Below are 22,354 nucleotides of genomic sequence, written 5' to 3'. Positions count from 1 at the left end.
TTCACAATATTGACATCGGATCAGTGATTAGAGATCAAGAAAGGCCAATAAATGATATTTGGAATAACTAGGTTTGTTCATTAATAAAGACTTGTATTCCTGAAGTTCTACATAAATAAATGTTATCTATTAACAGAACGTGATAGAATTGGAACATGTCATTCATTACTAGACTACTTCATTAATAAGGCTTACTATTACTGTCTCTTTGTGTTAGACCTGTGATGAACTGCCGAGCTGTCTAGAGTGTACCTGCTCCCTGCCCAGTGTCAGCTGGGATGGTCCCAACCCCCTGTGACCTTCTAGGATAAAGCAGGTATAGTTGATGGATGGATGAAACAACTGACTGCATACATTTGATGTAATTGTAGATCATTTGCCACAGAACAGTATGACTTTTTAACGACTTCTTTTCTTAAGATAACATTTTAGTACACGGTGAAAGTCAGTTTGCAGAGCCTAGAAACTTGCTCACCTTTACATTATGCCATAATCACATTTTTGTCATGTGAACTGCAGCTGTGACCATGTACTATTTTTATAATGCTCCTTGGTGGTGCAATAAAGGTCACTTTGACTCCTAATAACTGATATTTAGCCTTCAAAAAGCATCAGTTTCACAAGGTACAGTATTAGTTCATTCAATCCAAAAGACAAAGAAGTAAGAATAATGGATATTGTGATAGGAGGAGATAAACAGTTGGTCTTTTTGCTGTTTTGATTGGAGACTCTAAAATATCAGGTACAAATCGGAGCACAGCTTTAGTTTTTTCAGGACAGCTCACAAGTTAATTGTTCAAACTGTGTGACTGATGATCTTTTTAAAGCACATTAGTGTCAGCAAGATTATTTTTCCATTTTAGTACAGTGAAATGTAAAGTAAGTGAGGTAAACCAGTAAGTCGGTCACAGATTTTTAAAAGTAACATGTTGGCAAATAGTGGTAAGTGTTATATACAGTAGTGACCGTTCTATGTTCTATTGTTGCTGAGGGACTGTAAGAAAAACTAGGTCTGCCATGCCTGTCAGCATGCTGTGTGCCTGCCACTGTGATCATAAGTCATTCTTAACTGCATCCTGTCAAGTAAAATCTGCAGGTAATTAGATGTGATTCATAAATCCACCATGTCAGTTATTACCATCTTAGGGTCAGAATACCAATGACCTATTCTGAACAGTGGCATATATGTGAAAAGCAATAAAAATGAAGTACTAACTGTGTTCCAATGCAGACATAGAAGAAACACTTATTGTTTGCCTTTTGCATTGTTACATAGTGTGAAAGGTGATTACGGCACAGTTTTGGACATGAAGACAATATTGTACAAAGTCGTAGTCATAGTTACAAGCTTGATAATGTTGTGTACAGTAAATGACCAACCACCCTATCCAGACCTATCTCTGCGTAAGTACTAGACAATAGTCTGCTGCACCCATTATCATTCAGCTATGGGGGAACCACGCTTGGCTTATTTCTTTAAGCCAATCACAATCATCGTTCGAGGCACTCAGTCCTGAAAGCAGCACCAGTGTCCCTGCCAAATAGCGTTGCATTAAACTTGTTTTGCTGGAACATTTGCATTGACACCAGCACTGTCACTAAAATGGCAAATTCACCAACATGCCCTAGCAGACCTACCTTGTTGCACAATCCAGACCTTTGGCAAAGCTTTGGTGTATACGGTAACACACAGACGGTGGATTGGGAGGAGAATGCCACTTGAAATGTAAGGCAGAAATGGCAGATTTATACCTGAAGTCTACAACGGTCAGGTAAAGACCACTTCATGCTTTATGCGTTTGTGTATCTACAAGGGTCAACTTGTTCATGTAATCAATTTATCATTAAGATCTTCAGTGGACAGTCCACATAATGTTAAGTTTAGCGTCAAAGTAAAGCAGTGATATTTCAGTATACTTTGCATGGTTCCAATTTGCCAAACATTAACAAGTTTAGGCTAAAAAATAACATTAAATAAAGAAGCATTACCACATGAGACACCATCAAAAGGATAAATCCAGAAATTTTAAAGATCCTGCATACTGTATGTCCTAAATTTTAGCTTTTGCAATCTGTTAATTGCATTGTTTCAAGCTGTAGTTTCAGTTGCAAAGTGATTAATCAGGATTCAGTCTTGGTGATTTGGACACTACCACTACCTAGCGATCATGTGCAAGCCCGTTTTTAGACTTTTGACAGGGAGGGGAAACAGTGATCATTTTATCCACTTTTCCTTGAGGACATCAACCCGTGCTAAGAAGATATGTGTCCTTTTGTGTTAACAAGTGTCCAGCAGTTTGTAAGAAAGAAGGGGGGGAAATCAGGGAAGAAGTAAATATAGACAGAAAGGTAAAGAGGGGCAAAGGACAGGAAAAGACCGGCACCACAAGAGACGAGTGAGAGAAAACGGGGCTGGTGTGCAGCATGCAGACGCTGCAGAGTTCTGCTGCAGAGCACAACGATGGCGAGCAGAAGGATGTGCTGAAGCTATTTTAGGGGGAGGAAGACAAACCCTAGGAGATATGAACCTTGCTTCTTTGGCATCACCTCATGCTGAATTGGGGCTTGCACTGTGAGAGAGCAGGGAGACGGTGGGAGTCTAAATCATCTTAGTGGAAAGAAAAGTCGATAGTAATGCCACGGGAAGGCAGAAACTGGGAGCTTGCGCACTATCTTGCATGAAGGTAGTCTTTCTCATCCATCCATCTACTCATATGTCTACTTTCTATACTGCTTAGCCTGGTAAAACTGCTTCAACTGCAAAGAGAAAAAGAAACGTGGCCATAAACATATTCTGAGCAACACCTGGTTTGGTATTCCTTTCGCAGTGACCTGAAATTTCACAATCATTCAGCAAAAACTTGCACAATAATTACATCATTCTTACAAACACATCCTGTCTGACTGCTCATCATATTCTCCACTCACAGTCCGTCCGGAAAAGACTTCAGAGCAACAGAAGTTCACAGGAATGAATCAGAGGTGTCAGTTTCTAGAAGAAAAGCTCCACCACAATCTATATGCATCTCACCAGAAATCTATATGTGGCACTTACATCTTCAGCACCAACGAGGCTGACAGATTAAGTGCTCAGAATAATCACTGACGACCACTGATGTTTGACAAAGACAGGGAGAGGTGAATTGCAAATGGGGAGCTATAAATAGAAGTAGTGCTGGAGCTTCATCCAGTATGGAACAGGGCCCCGAACCTTAAAGACTCTGTCAGTGTAATTCCTAACAACATTTCTACACTTGAAGATTCGGTACAGAAACATACTGTAGTTAAGCATGAACCCACATGGCACTGATTCCCAGGTGATGAGATTTCATTTTTCTAATGTTCACAGAGCTAATGAGAGTTCCAGGTTGTAATTGTTGATGTACTGATGTGACGTTTGGATGAATAAGATCAAATAGATCATATTTATGTCACAATAAGCAAAAAGAAAAACATTTTTTACAGCTCCTCAGCTCTATTTCACACAGGACTGTCTGCCTAAAGGAGCTTGACCATACGTTTTCTAAATTCTACAGTCATTGAGGAGCTAGGCTGTTCATCTGCTCAAACTCAAACCTTTTACTCATGTATCATGTGACTTGAAAATATTCAGTTTTTCTTTTAAAGTACTCTTAAATGTACAATCATTGATTAAAAAATTAAGCGCTTTTGCAATAACTATCAATGTGGATCTGAATCAGCTTACTTCCTGTTATTTCATTCCCATTTCTACATGTCCATCCTGCAGTTTATGTTAACTATCCTGTCCATACAATTGTCCAGTCCAGTCTGTTGTTTCTCACACCACACAAGTAAAATGTACTTGGCGAAATCTAGTCTGACTGTACTATTACCAAGCAAGTCTATAACTGTGCCTTCAAGGACTTTTCATTTGCCAAATAATTCAAATTTTCAAAGTCCTCTCCTTTCAAAATTTGTGTTTTTGTACTTCTCTTGGATGATTCACTGTGCAGGATGATGGATGTTCTGACCTTGCCGAAATCTGAGGTGAAGGTGTGGACCTGCAAGCAAGATTTGTGACATTACAACCAGTTTGGAACTCAACAGGCAACGTGCACTGAATGTGATGTGGAAACTTTAAGCCTTTCTTGGAACAGAGGAAGCACAGTAGGGGAATGGGGGAACTTCAACTGAAGTATGAAATATAAAGGCTTTGGCTAAACCACTAAGGAGCTTGCTGTAGTGCATGTCTTTGTGCACTATGCTTTCTCTGTGATGTCTGCAGCCACAGATGGCATGATGTAATTCTGTACATAAATACTACAGACCATCTGCATGGTGCACAACACACCACCCCTGCCACCAAAGACTGGACCTGCCAGAGAAACTTTTCTCGCTCAGACAGGCCAAGGTAGAAGGTGTCTCATGTGGAGCTGCATGAGGAAGACATCAGCAAAAGTGGCAGAGACTCCCCAGAGCCTTAGTCCCTTAACCCTGCTACCACTTCATCTCTGTACATCTTTCCATCATGGAAGAGAGAAGTCTCCTCACCTTTATTCTACCCAGCAGACATCACTGGGTTATTCAACTTTGCATTCCCAGTCAGGGAGTCAGGAATCACCAAGGGACTGAAGACAGCAGCTGTCATACGGCTCCTACTAGGCACATAAATGTGCATCTCCTCAGAGACACATGAAATGCAATGGCAAATAAGAATTCTGTTAAAGCGTTGTGGCTTGTACTGCATGATGTTGCTGTACATTAAAAGATGATCCACATACAAGTATCTAATGGCAGGTGCTTGAACAAGAATCGTATTAGCCTTGTTTGTTTTCTTTAACTTTGCTGTAGCTCCGTGAGTAAAGGTCATTACAGTCGACAGTGCAAAATGACCATACAGTCATTATTTTTTGCAGCCCTCAATAAGTCTGTCAATGAAGATCCTTGTTACAAAAAAACCCCTTTTTATTTTCAATTTTCACTCATCAGGAAAGAAATACTTTAGAAACTGTTTTACCTACATTTGTGCAACTGACACTGACCTGCATGAAATAAGCTAATGGAATCGACAGACTCTTATAGGAAAAGTGTTGATTTTAGAAATAGAAACTATTTTTGTCCTATTTATTTAACAATTTCTCATGTTGATGCTCTGAGCTCCCAGAAACTCATGTATGAAATATGATACAAATGGTAATATAGGGTTAAAGTTCACATATATGTTTATTCATTGATTCAGTCGTCAACCAAAATTTATCTGAATTGAAAAACTTTTCTTATTGTGTCAAAAATCGCTATTTGACAAAAATGTGATTAATTAATTACAAAGCCTCTAATTAATTAGATACATTTTTTAATCACGTTCCACCACTACTTTTAACACTTGTATTGAAGATAAAAAGTGTATCTCTTCCAGCAGTTGTGGCTCTCCCTCTTGCCGTTTCAGTGTGCAACTGAACTTTACTTCAGAGCAACTGAACACTGGTGGGACAAACAATCTAACTGGCTGATCTGAAGTATGTTCACATCAACAACTGGTTGTGCACTCAAGTTTCTAATCAAAGCAAACTCTACTTACAAATCTAGTTTATCATCTATTTCAATACATTTTTAACTTCACTGTACATAGATTTAACTATTTAAAGATTTTAACTACTGTCATATATGTTAATTATTTATTTTGCTACAGTTTCAAGTCTCAAGATTGCATCTACTCTAGTTCTTGTCTTGATAGTAAAAATGAGCGTATTTTTTGAGGGTGCTGGAAACCATGTCTTCAGTATTTGTAGATATTGTGGTATATTTTAACCTGAACATCAAGTAAAATTTCTGTTGCTGTATTTTAAATAGAATCAGCCCATTCTGAATCCTAATGATGCAAATGCTGAAAACTATTTTAGGAAATCAATACCATAGCAACAATAGTTCCTTACTGTTGTTTGTAACCAGAGTACATGCACAGCAAAATGGTAGTTTTTATAACTACATCTAATCATCTAAAATGAATCATTTTGGCCTGCACAATATTTTCCGTCAATGCACAAATTCCTTCCAAACTAGTCATTTTTAGTTTAAAAAAAAGAGGTAAATGTAAGGTGTTAATACACTCAAATGTGCTGCATATTTCAATGCTACACTGGCAGAATGAACAGTCAACGACCATCACCCCGTCCGCCTTGGTTGCATGCATTCATACAAATATTCAGACATGAGTCTCATTCTGTGTTACCTACAGGGTACACAAAGCAATTCCACAAAACATGCCATGTTATAGGCTACTATTTTTGAACCAAGCTGGCTTGCAGTTCAGTTGCTATAAGTCTGTTCTCGTATTGACCTCCACCCACATTGGCTACAGCCTCACTGCTTTGTCTTTTTCTCCTTAGTGAAAAACTGAAATAGAAATTCTGCCATGTATGCACTACAGCAAGTATTTGTTTGCTCAGCTATTTCACCACTTCTAAGTATCTCGTTAAACATTTTTATAATTTCATATTTTAAAAAGTTAGTATAGTGATGTACAATACATCAACTTTGTGAATCCTTGAAGTGGGATCATGTTTCAGAAGTAAACTAATACATTACCGTTCAAAAGTTTGGAGTCACCCAGGCAATTTCATGTTTTCCATGAAAACTCACACTTTTATTCATGTGTTAACATAATTGCACAAGGGTTTTCTAATCATCAATTAGCCTTTCAACACCATTAGCTAACACAATGTAGCATTAGAACACAGGAGTGATGGTTGCTGGAAATGTTCCTCTGTACCCCTATGTAGATATTCCATTAAAAATCAGCCGTTTCCAACTAGAATAGCTATTTCTGATTCATTTAATGTTGTCTTCATTGAAAAAAATGCTTTTCTTTCAAAAATAAGGACATTTCTAAGTGACCCCAAACTTTTGAACGGTAATGTAAACCTGCAGTTTGTTGTTTCCACACCTACCCTGAAATGCTATGTACAATACCTTTAGCAATCTTGTTTGATTGTTAAAAAATAGGTAACTTTTTCTTTTATTTTACCCAACACATTACTGACCAAAGTTGAGCTCAGTTTTGAAAGAACTGGCAGCATATTAAGCTGTGTCCTGTACAGCAACAGTCTGACTGTCTGACGACTACATCTCATCAAAGTGCTGTGTCTCATGTCCAGTACAGTGACAAGACATTAAAGGGGAGTGAAGGAATGGTGGACAGAAAGACAAAAGAGGGAGAGGAGAAAGCCTGAGGCCTCTAAACACTTCTGGGAGAGAGAAAGCAGACACAAGGCGAAGTCAAACATGAAAAACGCAACACTGATGAAACTGAGCTAATGTGCCATGACCACAAGAGTGGGGGTCGGGAGAGTTTGCATCGTATCTGGTGTGTCTGTTACCACAGCAACAAGCTTCATCATATGCTGTCTCATTAAGTGACTTGATGAATGTTAGAGCTACCAAGTGAAGGCAAGAATATTGGTAGAATCTGTGAGAGAGTCCTGGGAGAGTTGACAGTTGGGTTACAGCTTTTACACTTAGGTGTTCGTTGCTCTTTTCTATTAACACTATGAGTGATACTGCATGAAGGGCTGTAGGGTTGTGCTCGCTGATGACTTTGTTGTTTTTTTGAAGTCTGTGCCACGGTTCCCAACTACAGCTGGGTGTTTTGTACACCGCTCTTTCCTAATAATAACTAGCGAATAATAATAGCTTAGCAAATCCATGTGATTTGCTACAGCGAGTCAGTGATGCACCACAGTCCTTTTTCACATTCAAACACAATTTTCACTCACAAATGTAGCAGAATGTTGCACATCAGATTCTGGTGGCTGCAGAATGCAGGCAGCAGTAGCACGCTCAGCTGAACAAAACAGGACTGGATTTGATGTGTGTGTTTTTTTAACTGCACTTCCACCTTGCAGTTAGAAGATCCCAGGTTTGTGTCCCCACCTTCCCGAGATCTTTCTGCATGGAGTTTGCATGTTCTCCCTGTGCATGCATGGGTTTTCTCCACATACTCCAGCTTCCTCCCACAGTCCAAAAACATGCTCAGGTTAATTGGTAACTCGAAATTGTCTGTTGGTGTGAAGTGAGTGTGATTGTTTGTCTCTCTGTGTAGTCCTGTGATAGACTGGTGACCTGTCCAGGTGTCCCCTGCTTTCACCCTAAGTCAGCTGGGATAGACTGCAGCCCTAACGTGACCCTAATGAGGACTAAGCGGTGTATAGATAATGAATGCACGGATGGCTCAGGACATCTTTGGTAACAGCATTACCTTTTAGAGAAAGTGCAGACAAGGTTGTTCTTGAAAAACTGAATGGAATTGTCTGATGCTGGGGATCATCTTTGTCTTTTCACTTGTATCACTAATGACTCTTTATGTCTGCATAAAATGTTTTTGGACTCAAAGCAGTGTATTCCTTCAAAAAAGCACATTTCTACCCCCTGTTGTTCTGTTACATTAATATCTAGTGTGTGGATAATATAGTAAATAAAAAGGGTAGGAGGTGGAACTCCTCTGGTTTGAATTTGCAAATATTCATGTAAATTTTTGGATGCACTACATATATCCTACTCTACATGTCCCTTTGAACAAATATTAGTATAGCATAGTAGTACTGCTAATAATAATATTATACAGTTAAGAAGAATCTTATGTTCAATTAGGTGATCACATATTTCATTCTAGTGTCCTTTGACAGTTGTTTAGTCTCTTTTTGTGTTTTTTGTCTCTCACTGTGATATATTAGTATACATTTTAGTCTATTTGTAGTGATTTTGTTTCTCTTTGTAGTTGTTTTGTGTCTGCGTGTGTCTCTTTGCAATCATTTTGCATTTCTTTGTGTTCAATTTGTGTTTGATTTTTCTGGTTAATGAGGTTGTTTTGTGACTCTTTCAGGCATTTTTGTCTCTGTTAATGTTCTTTTGCATCTATTTCCAGTCATTGTGTTTCATGTTGCGGTAATTGTATGATTCTTTATAGTTATTTGCTGCTGCATGTGCTCATTTTGCATCCCTTGTCAGTTGGTTCTACATTTCTTTGAAGTCAGCCATATGGACATGTGCCCAGCAAGCTCAGTAGCTTGAGTAAAGCTTCCCCTGAAAAATCTTGCAGTGAAAAAATAATGACACAAATAATTGTGATGATTATTATCAGCCTCACATCTCACATACATCTGATTCACGTGTGATTTTTACAAAAATTCACCTGTCCACATGTGTACCATACAGGTATCAATGTCAACCAGTGTCTTCTAAATCACTGTCTCACAGCTCTGATCATTATACTGAACAGCTTGAATAATGGATGACGCCTGATGCTCCTTACCGTTGACGGTCAGATGCACCCAGCTGCCGTTGTGGAAGGTGTCATACTGCTGCTCCAGCATCAGCACCTTACACTCATACCAGCCCTGGTCGTCTGAACGCACATTCTCTATCCGCAGGGATGACTTGCCATGCAGAGTGGCCCGGCCTGGCCGAGAGAGACGGAGTTGAGACGTCAGCAGGAAGGGACACAGAGAGGTGAGCAGGACGGGTGGATTGAATTTAATGAAGGAAATGAAGGGAAGGAAAGAGCAGGTGAGAGGTGAATGAACAAAGAGGGGAGAGAAGAGAAACCCCAGATGAATGTTAAAGAGAATATCAACCTTTGAACAGTTCAGATATAAATAGGCTTGGATCATAGCGTACACTGTGCTGTGTTAGCGTAGGTGTCTCAGGGTAACATCACAGTGCATAAGACGTGTCTAAACAAAGACACTGCTGCACAATTAACCTGCAACACAGCATCAACGAAGGATAGCAACTGCATTTGGACATGCACAGCGAAATCTGTCAATCAGGCCTCTGTGCGGCTGAGATGTCCGCATTTCCATGTGTGTGGCGGTCTATTTTAGAGATGCACTGAGGCAAGGACAGGTCATTACCTCCTTTGAGGAGTGGGAAGTGGCCAATATGACAACACAAGGGCCCTTAGGGTTATGCAGGAGTCACAATCCATCATAACAGATATCGGCTTTTGAGTTGGTGAGTGGAGTTAGGAATAGCTGCATTTTACTTTTACAGATCAAAAGCTAAACAGGAAGGGAATTATGATGTTGGCAACTGGATCATAGCAGATGGCCATTGGCAATAAGGCCTAAACAAAGGGCTTTGAGGGAGCACTCGGCAGCTCAAAACATCAGCATTATCAAAGCCTGGCTCTCCCTCATTAATCCCTTCTTTCTCCCCTATCCTCTCCACTTTGTGGGTATTCCTGACTAATTTTGTTTGCTCTCTTAAATTCCCTCTGCAGCATGACACACCAGGAAAGTATATCAGCTGCAATGGAGGCTGTCTCAGTGAGTTAAGGTAGGCAGTCAAAGTGATGTTTGTTCCTTAGCCTGTGTGTGTTTGTGAGAGAGAGTGTGTGTATGTGTCCTGGTTAAGCTATTTATATATCAGATTATATTTGTCCAGCTTCCAACCATGTCTGTCTCCTCTCTTGGCTCATTGGACGGAACTGAGAAAGAGACTCCATGTAACTTATTGAGTGTGAACTATGCTTTTCATATTACATACTGTGATGGTTTCTGTACTACTCCTCTGTTTGTTCAAACAGTACCTGCCCTTTGATTCCACTCATCTTTCTCTTTGTGTAAGAGTAAACAGCCTGCAACAGTTTGCTGGATGTTCTTTTTCAACCTGATGTATTCAAACATAAAAGTTAATGAAGAAGAAATCATACATTAGTGTGTTGTATAAACACAGGCTACTGAATCACATGAGCCTCTTGTTTTTGTCCAATTTGCAATCTTGTAACTACCTTGTAAATGGTAGTGTGAATTCGCATGTGAGTAAATGTACAGTAAAGTAAATTTCAAACAGAAGACAGTAAAGGCTGTGTATTTACAGAGTACTTGAAATAGAACAGCCACAACATTAAAACCACCTGTCTTAATACCGTCCAAAAAAAAGTTGCACACTCTCATGTTTCGTTGGACCACCTTTAGCTCTGAGAATGACACATATTGGCCATGGCAACATTTTGATAAGCTTCTGCAAAGTTACAGCATTTATTTCTGTCCAGAGGTGCATTCATTTTCTGCCAAGATCTCATATTGATAATGGAAGAGTTGAACCACTGCACAACGTCTTGTCCAGCACATCTCAAAGATTCTCAACGGAGCTGAGGTCTGGACTCTGTGGAGGCCAATCCATCTCATGCTCCCTGAACCACTCATTCACAAAATGAGCCCCATGAATCCTGGCATTGTCATCTTGAATATGCTCGTGCAATCAGTAAAGAAAAACTCCATTGATGGAAAGTCCTGGTATTTTTTTTAGTATATTTAGGTAGTCAGCTGACCTCACTCTTTGGTCACATAACGCTGCTAAATCTGGACCTGACCAGCCCCAGATCATAACCCTAACCCCCACAGGATTGTAGACACTAGGCATGATGAGTGCATCACTTCATCCGCCTCTCTTCTTACTGTGATGTGCCCATCACATTGGAACAGGGTAAATCTGGACGCATCAAACTAGATGACTGACCATATTTCTTCCTTGGTTCACCACTATCCTTCCAGGTTTTAATGATGCGTTGGATGGTTCTTAACCTGATTTTAGTAGTTTTAGCAATCTCCTTAGCTGTTTTCTTTGCTTGATGGAGGCCAATAATTTGACCCTTCTGAGACAGATTAACATCCTTTCTACAACCACAGGATATGTCTTCTGACATGGTTGTTTAAGAAATGAGAAGCTCCTCACTGCATCAGCTAAGGTGAAATAAGTTGTTGCAGCTGAAACATTCATTACTGCAGTAACAAGAAAAGCACTCAGAGAGCGCAGCACTCTGTCAAGGCTGCTCAGTCTCTGTATCATTTCCGGCGGATGAAATCTTTAAGAAAAAATGACCTTGCATTGAGCACAGGCATGTGCTGTGCATGTGTACGTTATGTACGTATACTGAATCACATGTAAATTACTTTTATAAAGGTCTGTTGCTCAGTTCATCACTTTTGGCAAGCATTTGTTTTGCTAGTGTTAAAATAACACTTCCTTCCATGCTTTTATTTTGAAGGTGTATTTTTAATTTTACTGGCTTTTATTTTGGCACCATTCCAGCACCACAGGACGTGTTTATCTAAGCGGTTTCTTCACATGACGAAGACACTGCCGAAAAGTCTGAAAAGTCACCTAAAGATGGAAGGTAAACGGCGCTTTGCTGGAATGGGAACAAGCTCTTACGGTGTTTCCTGAAGAAATGCGTGATGGACAGAAAGGTGAATTTGTGTTCAAAATAATGCTGACAGCAGGCTTTGTGAAACATCAGTACACTTCACTATTGTCTGGCTGGGGTTTGCTATATCACGTGACCTAAATGTGTAGTGGGCGGCGGGAACTGATGGGACTCGGAAACATCCCCACAATTTTATTAATTGTTCCTTGTATCATTTCCGACAAATGAGTCCAGGTGGATTTACAGTAAGATCGCAATCGTGATCGTTAGCAGGGAGCTGACGTAGCCTTCGCTTTTTGTCATAGTTACAGTGACGCTGTGCCGCTATCCTGCAATGATATCCTGCAATGATACAGAAATCTTTAACAAATCCGTGGATCCAGACTATAAGTCGCATCATTGCCAAAATCTAATGACGTGGCCTTGTGTCATTTCTGACCTTCCCTGAAAATTTCATCCAAATCTGTTAGTCCGTTTTTGAGCAATGTTGTGCACAGACGGAAGGATTCAAGTACGCCGATCGTCACATAAATCCACCGCCTTCCTTGACGGAGTAATTATCCAATGGAAGGCTCTTGCCTATTTGCTTTGTTAAATCCAGGTGGCAACTTTTTTTGGACAGGCAGTGTATTGTGTAGGTGTGTCCATTTTTAGCAATATGAGCCACAGTAGCTCTTCTGTGGGATCAGACCACACAGACCAATGTTTGCTCCCCACACACATCAGTGATGTGTGTAAAGAGCAAAAACTCGCTTCATGCTGCTCAACGGCTGTCTTTGGGTGCCTTTGAATAACTTTTGTCAATGACCCAATTGTCCATCTATCATTGCTCTTGCTCTTTAGTTTCCCAGGTCCTTATACTGCCCATTTTTCTTGCTTCCAACATATTAACTTTAAGAACTGGCGGTTCAGTTGCTGCCTTCTATATTGAACCCCTTGACAGGTGCCATTGCAACAATATAATCAATATTATTCACTTCACCTGTCAGTGGGCTATAATGTTGTGATGTATTGGTTCTGTTAACGGTGCACAGTTTCAATGCCACACCAAGCAGCACAGCACAATGGACAAGTACCTGAAGAGAAAACACACATCACACGGTCTACCGGAATAGCTCCTCAGTTTTAACAACGATCACAAGGACGTCCCTTGTGTGAACACGGTTACTAACACATTAGTACAGAAATGAACAAGAATAATGATTAACAAAAACATGCACAGAAATGTAATTTCATGCACAACCTATTAAAAAAATTTTACAAAATTTGCTTCACACAAAGTGTTAAATGACGTGTGTACAAGACATCTATGTGGCAGCAGTTTACAAGAATCCCCACTGTAAAACAATACATCCATTTAGAAAAGAATAAAGCTGTCATACTGATGGCTATAGTGTAGCTGAAGAGCATATTTTCATGAAACTGTCTGTGTGCCAGCCTTTTAGAGCTAAACCATGGATGATGTCATCTCAGTGCAATCCAGCCCTTACAGATTCTCTTTTGAAACTATAGCAAGCAAGTATAAGTCTCCATACAGTCCATGTCATAGTAAACACAATCCCTCCATAGTTAACTAAAGTTAAACCATGCACAGAATTTGCATTGATTAGCTCTAGATCTACACTACCATTCAAAAGTTTGAGGTCACCCAGACAATTTCATGTTTTCCATGAAAACTCACACTTTTATTCATGTGCTAACATAATTACACAAGGGTTTTCTAACCATCAATTAGCCTTTCAACACCATTAACTAACACACTGTAGCATTGGAACACAGGAGTGATGGTTGCTGGAAATGTTCCACTGCGGTCAGAACATGACTTTTCTGAAGAACTGATCGATATCATGATGCATGTAACAGTTTTGTATACTAAAGTTGCAAGTCAGACTATAAGATGTTTCTTTTGTTGTCACTTTATCATCTCATGAAGTGAATGTTCAAACATAAAATTCATGTTAGCACATTGACCAACACCAAAATGCATGAACTACAGCAACAACAAGCATCTCTCAGCTGTGTCTGTCATTTTTTAGTGTCTGCTGGAAACACATTCTGCTGTCGTATGTACGACCTGATGCACATTTCTGTATTTGGTTGTTTATTCTATGCTACAGCATGTTTCTCAAAATGCTGCGTCTATGGTATCCAGTTGGTGAAAATGGTTTCTTAACGTGCTTGTATTTTGTCTATTCATTTGTGATTTTTCTAGCTGCAGTGCGCTGAGCTCTCAAGGCCACTGAATTCTCTATATCCTGAGAAAAGAAGGGTATCCGTGCTGAGAAACCTATTTGATATGGTTTAGAACTGATGGTACTGCCACATTAATGGAAACAGGTGGTTATAGGGCGGCTGCACTCACCTGAATTAAATGCTAAAGAGCTGCAATTGGTAACTAGGACTAAACACTAACAGGCTTGGGCAATAAAACAACTGCAGTACAGACAATTCATAAAGAAAACTGTTCCATAGAATGTTGGATGGTTTCAATAAAAGGCATCGGGGACTTTACATCAAGGTGTGTAAAAGCAGTGTGGGGTCCTTGTCTGGGGTCCTACTCTGAATTTTAAAATTCAGAGTAGCTGAAATGGTTTGTTTTAAAATCCAATACAAACCTTTTTTTCCCGTTGGTTTTAATTAAAAATAGTTTCTTTAAAAATGATCAACCGTTGTCCATATCAGCTAAAATAAAACATTTTATCATGGTATCCATCCAGCCCTAAACACTAAGTGGTAAAAGTACAGCTGAGGCTGATGAGATTATGATTAATCTTGCGGGTACCTGATCAAAAACCAAAATACCGGACAAACTTGTATTTTATCTAGATGATGGCGCTAGCAAGAAAGTTGTTACAATTCACCTTGTGGAGAGCACGGATTCCATGGTAACTGATCCAGCAGCAATAACAGATACTTCAGTTTTGATCAGCAGATGAACGCTACCTTCCAGACTGGCACCAGCATGGTTGCAAATAAGAAACTGCTAAAATACACCAACTGCAGCAGCCGTGTATGATAGCTGTTTATAACTATACAAACTATCCTGTATCTAGAATTTAAAGTAATGAAATCTCCATCCATCCAGGGGACGTCCTGGACAGGTCACCATCTATCACAGGGCTACATATAGAGACAAACAATCACGCTCACATTCACACCTACAGACAATTTAGAATTACCAATTAACCTCAGCATGTTTTCTGGGAAGAAGCACCCAGAGAAAACCCAAGCATACACTGGGAGAACATGCAAACTTCATGCATAAACATCCTGGGAAAGCCGGACACAAACCGGGGATCTTCTAGCTGCTAAACGAAAATGCTAACCACCGAGCCACTGTGCAGCCCAGTATGGAAATCTAGCTCCTGGACATTGCAATTGCTCCTGCAATGGTGCACTGCATGACAAATAGCTGTAATATGCAACCACCATCTCTCAACTTGCTTTCCTCATAGATATGACAGTGGTGTGCAGAGTACACTAAGAACTGTTTAATTTTTTCTTCTATAGGGGTGATAGGAGCTGCATCTCACTGACCTTTAGAAACTGTAAGTTCAGTCTCATCAACCTGCTGTGATTTAGGGTTGAGAACTATTTTTAGCATTTATGATTTATTCCAACATACCAGCACCACTGCTGACTAAAGGGCTTTGGTGGCATTTAAGAGAACCCTCTCCACTCTCACTGGTCTTGTTTAGCATCCATACTTCATTAACTGCTCTCAGTAGCAATTATGTCATTATCACACAGAAAACCCAGTGTGGGCAAACCTCACAAAAGCCATCGCTTTCAGTGGTGATTTCAGAAGCATGTAACAGTAATGAATCATTTCAAACAGCAGAGCAGAACATGTACCTCTGCAAACTAACATGACAAGATATGAGGAATCTTCTTGTATGGGTAACTGAAGTGAGACTCTCTGCTAGAGATATGCAAATTGTCAGAGAAGAAAAGTGATTCCCTGATGCACTGAATAATTGTCACTAGTCAGATTGGGTGATGAATCAAATCTGAAGAAGTCTCACACCTGCTGAAGGGTATCCCCTACCATTATAAGATCATGCTATGGCAGCTAAGCCAAATGAATTAATTTTTAAAATTGCTGAGAGCTTTCTACTGCTACAGTGAGGAAGATTTTAATTATAATGCACCTCTGGAAGACGTTGCATTGCATTTGGACTTCCCAGCACCATTTAGCCACAGGACCTCAGCCCTCCAGAAAGCAAGCAGAAACCCAGTAGAGACATGCTCACATTCAGCTAATCTCAGGTAACGTTTATTTAACCACATATTGCTCTTTGAACAACACAAAGCTGTCTGTTACACTCTCCTCTGTCTTGTTTCATGCATTGTTTACATACAGTATGTGATATTTTGTGTACACTTAACCAGTTCCTTCAGAGTTCCAGCTGAGACGGCAAATCCATGAGAAATACTATTCAACAATTTTTTTTAAAAAAAAACTAAACTGAAACATGTTTATTCCCTGGAGATGATTAGAAAGATTAAGTTTTTTTTGTTGTTGTTGTTTTTTACCAGCAAACAGTCTGATGTTTTCTATTTTTGACCAAATTACTTACACTGTGACAATCAGTGTAAAAAAACAGAGAAACATCCCTGTCAGAAACTACACTAGTGCAACATTCTTATTACATTTATGTTTAAAATGGATTTTAGCAGGCAGAAATTCTGAAACTAAAAATGTTTGCACATTTCTCCATGTTGTTTTGCAGTTATTTGATGAAATCATTCAAACTATTGTTATTAAGAATATAAAAATAGTTCAAAAAAAAAACAGCAAAGCTGCAAATTCAGGTGCTCCAAATGTTGCTGAATCAAGTACACCGAGAGTTCTTTATACCTGTGACAAACTTACTAAGTACTACAAAAGATAGAATTACACACATTGTGCAGTGAAAATCTCTAATTTCTCCGCACCTCATCAAACAGAGTCAGATATAATATTATTAAATGGAAAACACTGTATTTCCAGCTTTTACTTAAAATATTCTGCTGATGCAGTATCAAGAGGATTTATAATTCACAAAGTGATCAAAAGTCTAATTCAAATGGCTGTTCATTTCACAGTTGGAATATACAGTATATAGAGGAACTACCCAGACCATGCTGTGTCCACAAGCATTATAAATGAAAAGAACAACATCCCTAAGGCAGCAAACGCAGCAATCAGCAGGATTTTTGTTCATTGATATAATTATGACATAAGCCCAGCTGTTCCTCCAATCTTTCCCATCCTATTCAGTCAGTCCATTCCCACTCCATGTCTCTTCTATCAGCTTCCTGCAGTCAACACATGGCAGTCTGTCACACAACTCCACTCATCATGATTGGCGTTAACTGTGATAACATAAGAGGGCTTGCCTTGGGCCCACATTTTCATCTTTGCATGAAGTTCCCTCTGGTGCTCTGGGCTGATTTGTTACCGCTGCAATGATGTTCATCAAAGACAGTGCTACTGATATAGTGTAGTTTGCTAAGGTCATCATACTATGTTGACTTTATATGTGGAAAAAAAAAAAACTTCAGCGTTTGGGATGACAGATTGATTTGGGCTGTTGCAAAGTCTCATCTTCTGTAAAGGTGAACACCATATCTGTCCATTTAGGATAAGACTACAAACCAAAAAGATCATCACAGTTTATCTCAACCATGCATGTTTCCCATTAATCTGGTAAAAAGGGAATTATCCTTTAGATTAAGGCTCATTAATGCATTATGTGTCTGTGTCCTGTAGGCTACGCTTGATGTAAATTGCATCATCCATTTAAATTCACGATGCATATGATGTTCACTGATCAGTCCAAAATTTGTACCAGCAGACTGTCCACACTACAAGCACACCAGCTCTTCATTTTTGTGATGCCTAAAACAAATATGTAGTGTGAGGAGTGGATGTACCAGGAGATTCTCGGCCATCTAAAGGGCGACTGTGGGTCAGGTGGTAAAGCGGGTCGTCTACTAATCATAAGAGTACCGGTAGTTGTTCGATCACTGGCCCCTTCACCTGCTGAAGTGCTCTTGGACAAGACACTGAACCCAAAGTTGGTCCCGATGGCAGGTAAGGACCTTGCATGCCACCTATAATGTGTGAATGTGTGTGTACACGGGAAGCACTGTAAAGCAGTTTGAGTACTAGCAAGGCAGAAAAGCACTTTGCAAGTGTAGACCATGAACACACCTGTGTAGTTCATCATTAATAGAGTAGTTGGCTTTGGACATGCTTTGATTTTCCAAAACACAGTAGGAAGTTCTAAATTCTGTGCGATGTCCGCCAATTGGGTTTCCCTCAGAAATATTCACCAACACTCTGCCACAGCCTAATCTGTAATGGTACGTGTCCACAGGGGCATTTTTACATGTGAGGCATCACGCCACATCCCTTCATTGGACAACTGATGAGTGTACAACTTGGACAGATGATTGATAGCTGCTCTTCAACAGGAAACAACACAGAAGTCACCCTCACATGGTCATACAAACATTAGCTGCATCTTATTGAACGGCAAACTTTTATTTGGAGACTGCCTGCTACTTGATTTCAAATCGGACCAATATTGCAGCTTGCTTGAAAATTTTCACCTTTATTGAGAAATCTGTTAGGTGAAATGTGTTTCTGAAAATATTTGAGCCAAAAAATAAGCTAAGTAGTTGCTGAATCTGTCCTCAATTTAGATTAAACGTTTTACCAAAGTTACGCTCTTAATTTGCAGAAAGTAGACTGCAATTATATGTAAATGAGGGCAGGCAATACAATGCCCCATCTCTCGAAATACAACATAACGCTACCAGAATGCAATGCAGGGAACTTCACACAGATAATGAATGGGAAGTGTTGAAGTAACGGATGCTGTGATCACAATACAATAAGAAGTTCAATGCGACTGTCTGTGCAGACTTGTGCTGTCAGAGGGTCACATGAGATAGGTGATGAATTTATGTCTTTATTCTACAAAACAGTTGCACGGGAGTTTTTGTGCTGAACAATGTCTGGCAGAGAACAGAAATTTCCTGAGATGGGAGCAAACTCTGGTTGCCTGACAATGTCTTCTAGCCAAGAAACAGTCCAGCACATAGCCTCGTGTACACTTCTGCTCACACAGAGTTGCTGCAGGATGGTTTTATTACCTTCAGACAGGATTAGACTTTAGGCTGTTTTGCCACGTCTCGTTTTTGTGCTAAGCTATGCTAATCATGCCCTGGCTGTCCTCTTATATTGAGCTTTTCATCTAACTGTTGAGCAAAATGCAAAAAAGCATAAATTCTAAAATTTCTAAGGTAGTTTTAAGGTGAGAACTATTTCTTTAATAGTATTTTATGAGTATGAACCTTGTCGTTGTTTTGTTTCTGTTTGTTTCAACAGAAAATCAACATCCAAATAGTTTTGAATCTGAGGCTTAAATATTCTGCAGAACTTTGACAGAAAAAGAGTTGATTTTTAAGCATGGGGAAATGTCTGCCAGAGCAAGAAGTTTTAAAATGATCGCATTCTTCTGGGCCAGCTTGGAGATCCTTCATGATGATGGCAAACACTCAACAATGTAATCTTGGACCACTTCCTTCTGTTTATTCATTGTTCACTGTCCACACATTTCCAGTATCATCCTCAGTTTCTATTGCCTGGCTATTGGTGCTCATCTACTCCTGTCTGCACTTTGGCGTGAGCATTTTTCCTCTGTGCTCACAGATGTTTTCCCTCTTCCGTTGTACATAAAAATAAAAAGACAATGTCTTGTTTGAGACCAGGGTCAGACAGGAGTCTGGGAAACAGTGTCCCTGTGGGTGGCTCGACTCATTAACCCCTCGACACCAGCGCAATCTAAAACGGGTACAATGTAAACCTCTATGTATCTCAGCAGCATTGACCTTGACCTGTGACTTCCATAATGCATTTTAATGGTCATACTGAAGCACAGTGGAACGGTCTGTCAGCCTACATCCGTCTATAGAACTCCAGATGTCTCAGAAATACAGTAAGTTGTAGTCTTCCTCTGTAGGCCAAGCAGAAGTGGGGCTAGTGTCCCTCACAACCAGCTGGCTGTATGTATCTGATAATAATTTTAGCTTTCATTAAGTATGAGTATAACATTAATTACTTACAAATGTTGCAAAAGCTGATCAAAATCCGAATTAACACGACCCTTGAAGAATTTCAGATTAGATTAAAAAAAACTACATACCTTTCATAATAAGATGCTGTTGAAACCCAACCTTAAAGGAGCAGAATTCAAATTTGCAAACAGTTTGCTTAAGCTGAGGGAGAAGTTTGTCATTTGAACGATCCAAGTGAATTAACAAAACATACTTAAATCATAATGTCAACTGCTTCACGGTTCAGTGCTGTTTGCAGATACCTTCTAGATTTCAATTTCGTTCACGACAGAACAGTCTGAATTGTTTCTGTCCTCCGGCACTTTGGGTTACATTCATATCCTACTGCTCTGGTCTAACCATCCCTTCCCAAAGTCAGCAGTCTGAAGGGCACTTAGCGATCTAATCAATGAAGACAAAGTGTGCGAGGATACAGAAAGATTACACAAAGCTCCTGTATTTTTACCACAGTCTTCTACTCTGTCAGACGATTTTTCTTCCCGCTGCAGGAGGCAGGTTGGATAAGCAGTGTAAAGGACACTTAAAAGAGAAACCTTTTCCTGTATCTGATGCAGACTGTGGTCAATCAGTCAGCTGGCTCTCAAACATATCTACAGATTAGTATCTACACTGTTAATAGCATTTTTTTCTCATTAGAGTCAAGATGTTTCCGAACATATTTAAATGTTTGCAATACATCATTAGTACAAAACTTTTAACCCTATACAATCTCACTATCTATCTACACTAGTTTGCAGTGTATTGGAACAGGATACTGGAGAAACTTGTGGATATTAGATTGCAAGCACAAGAGATTGCTATAAAATCTACTCTGGAGCATTGATTGCGGTTCTGTGAAGCTTTACTGCATTTATTAGCATTCAACATCAACATGCTCGTGTTTAGCAAGTATATCCTCCACATGGTCAGGATTAATGTCATAAAGTACTGTACAAAATACTGGATAAACAAAAATTTTGAAAAGTAGAGGAAGTAAGTATCACCAAAGCTGGTTTCCATACTGCACATTTTTACCAAATTTCTAGAAAATCTATTATTGAAAATGCAAATTGTGTTTCCATCTACTATAGTCATGTAACTATCATGAGTTACTCTGTCGAGAAGATCAGCTGGTGGTGCTTATTCTCCAGTCATGATTCAGATGAAGTTGAGTGTGAATCGAATCAAAGAACATTATAAATATGACATCACGTGTGTTACTGTGAGGAAGGTCACAGTTTGCTTGTTGTCTCTCCAATGGAGCTGTTTCTATATAGGCAGAAAAATTGAATACATTGATAATGTCTATAAAGGCAATAATATTCATCCAATTGGTACCTTCACAGCTTGGAGAAAATGTAATGTCAAGCACCTAATAGTTGAAGCCGAAGTGGTGGACTATTCAAATGACCAATAGACTTAAGCTGGCATCCCATCAAATCATAAACTAGAAAAGTTTCTACATAACTTCGTAAGCCATAACAAATATCTAAAAATCTACTGGGATACAGTAGTCACCTACTGCTATGGGTGCTTCTGAGAGGAATATGTAACAGTTTGGGAGACCAAAAAAAGGAACATGAAAAGCATTCAGACAGCGCAGTACTCTGCCAAGGCTGCTCAGTCATATCATTTCCAACAGATGAAATCTTTCAAAAGTTCGTGATCTGCAGCGGTCGATTTGTAGTAGGATCACAATCATGTGATCGTCAGCATGCAGCTGATGTAGTGTTCACTCGTAGTCATAGTTACTAAAGCTCTGGCTTCTGCCCATACCTTGGTTGTTCCCAACATGTCTCTTGACAGTACAACACTTGCAAAAACATTAAACTGCAGACTCAGAGACACTTGGAGAAGAAGCTTACACATATTCACAGACAATCTACAGAGAAACAAGACAGCTCTGACATTGCCAAAAGGACTTATAGGCAATGATCAACACACAAAACAAAAAAGAATGATTTCTTCTGTAATATAATTATTTGAATACAATTTTGGAAAGATTGTTCAATGGACTCTTCATTGAAAAAATAAAATAAAATCGGCTCATCGAAATAATTTCAATAACAACAAATTCAT

The 22,354-nt window shown here is 39.5% G+C and overlaps 1 protein-coding gene across 6 annotated transcripts in view; it reads right to left on the bottom strand.

The window, feature by feature from the left end:
• Positions 1–22,354, bottom strand: part of LOC111565633 (protein turtle homolog B-like) — a 160,116-nt gene that overhangs the window by 94,791 nt on the left and 42,971 nt on the right. For all 6 annotated transcript variants that reach the window (XM_035946202.2, XM_035946206.2, XM_035946204.2 and 3 more), the window contains exon 3: positions 9,269–9,415. In XM_035946202.2, the coding sequence (XP_035802095.1) occupies positions 9,269–9,415 (147 nt within the window). The remainder of the gene's footprint in view (positions 1–9,268; positions 9,416–22,354) is intronic.

This window comes from Amphiprion ocellaris, chromosome 14 (assembly GCF_022539595.1).
Source record: "Amphiprion ocellaris isolate individual 3 ecotype Okinawa chromosome 14, ASM2253959v1, whole genome shotgun sequence".
Taxonomy (NCBI): Eukaryota; Metazoa; Chordata; class Actinopteri; family Pomacentridae; genus Amphiprion; species Amphiprion ocellaris.
Note: the sequence above shows the minus strand (reverse complement) of the source record. Positions and strands in the feature narration are given on the sequence as shown.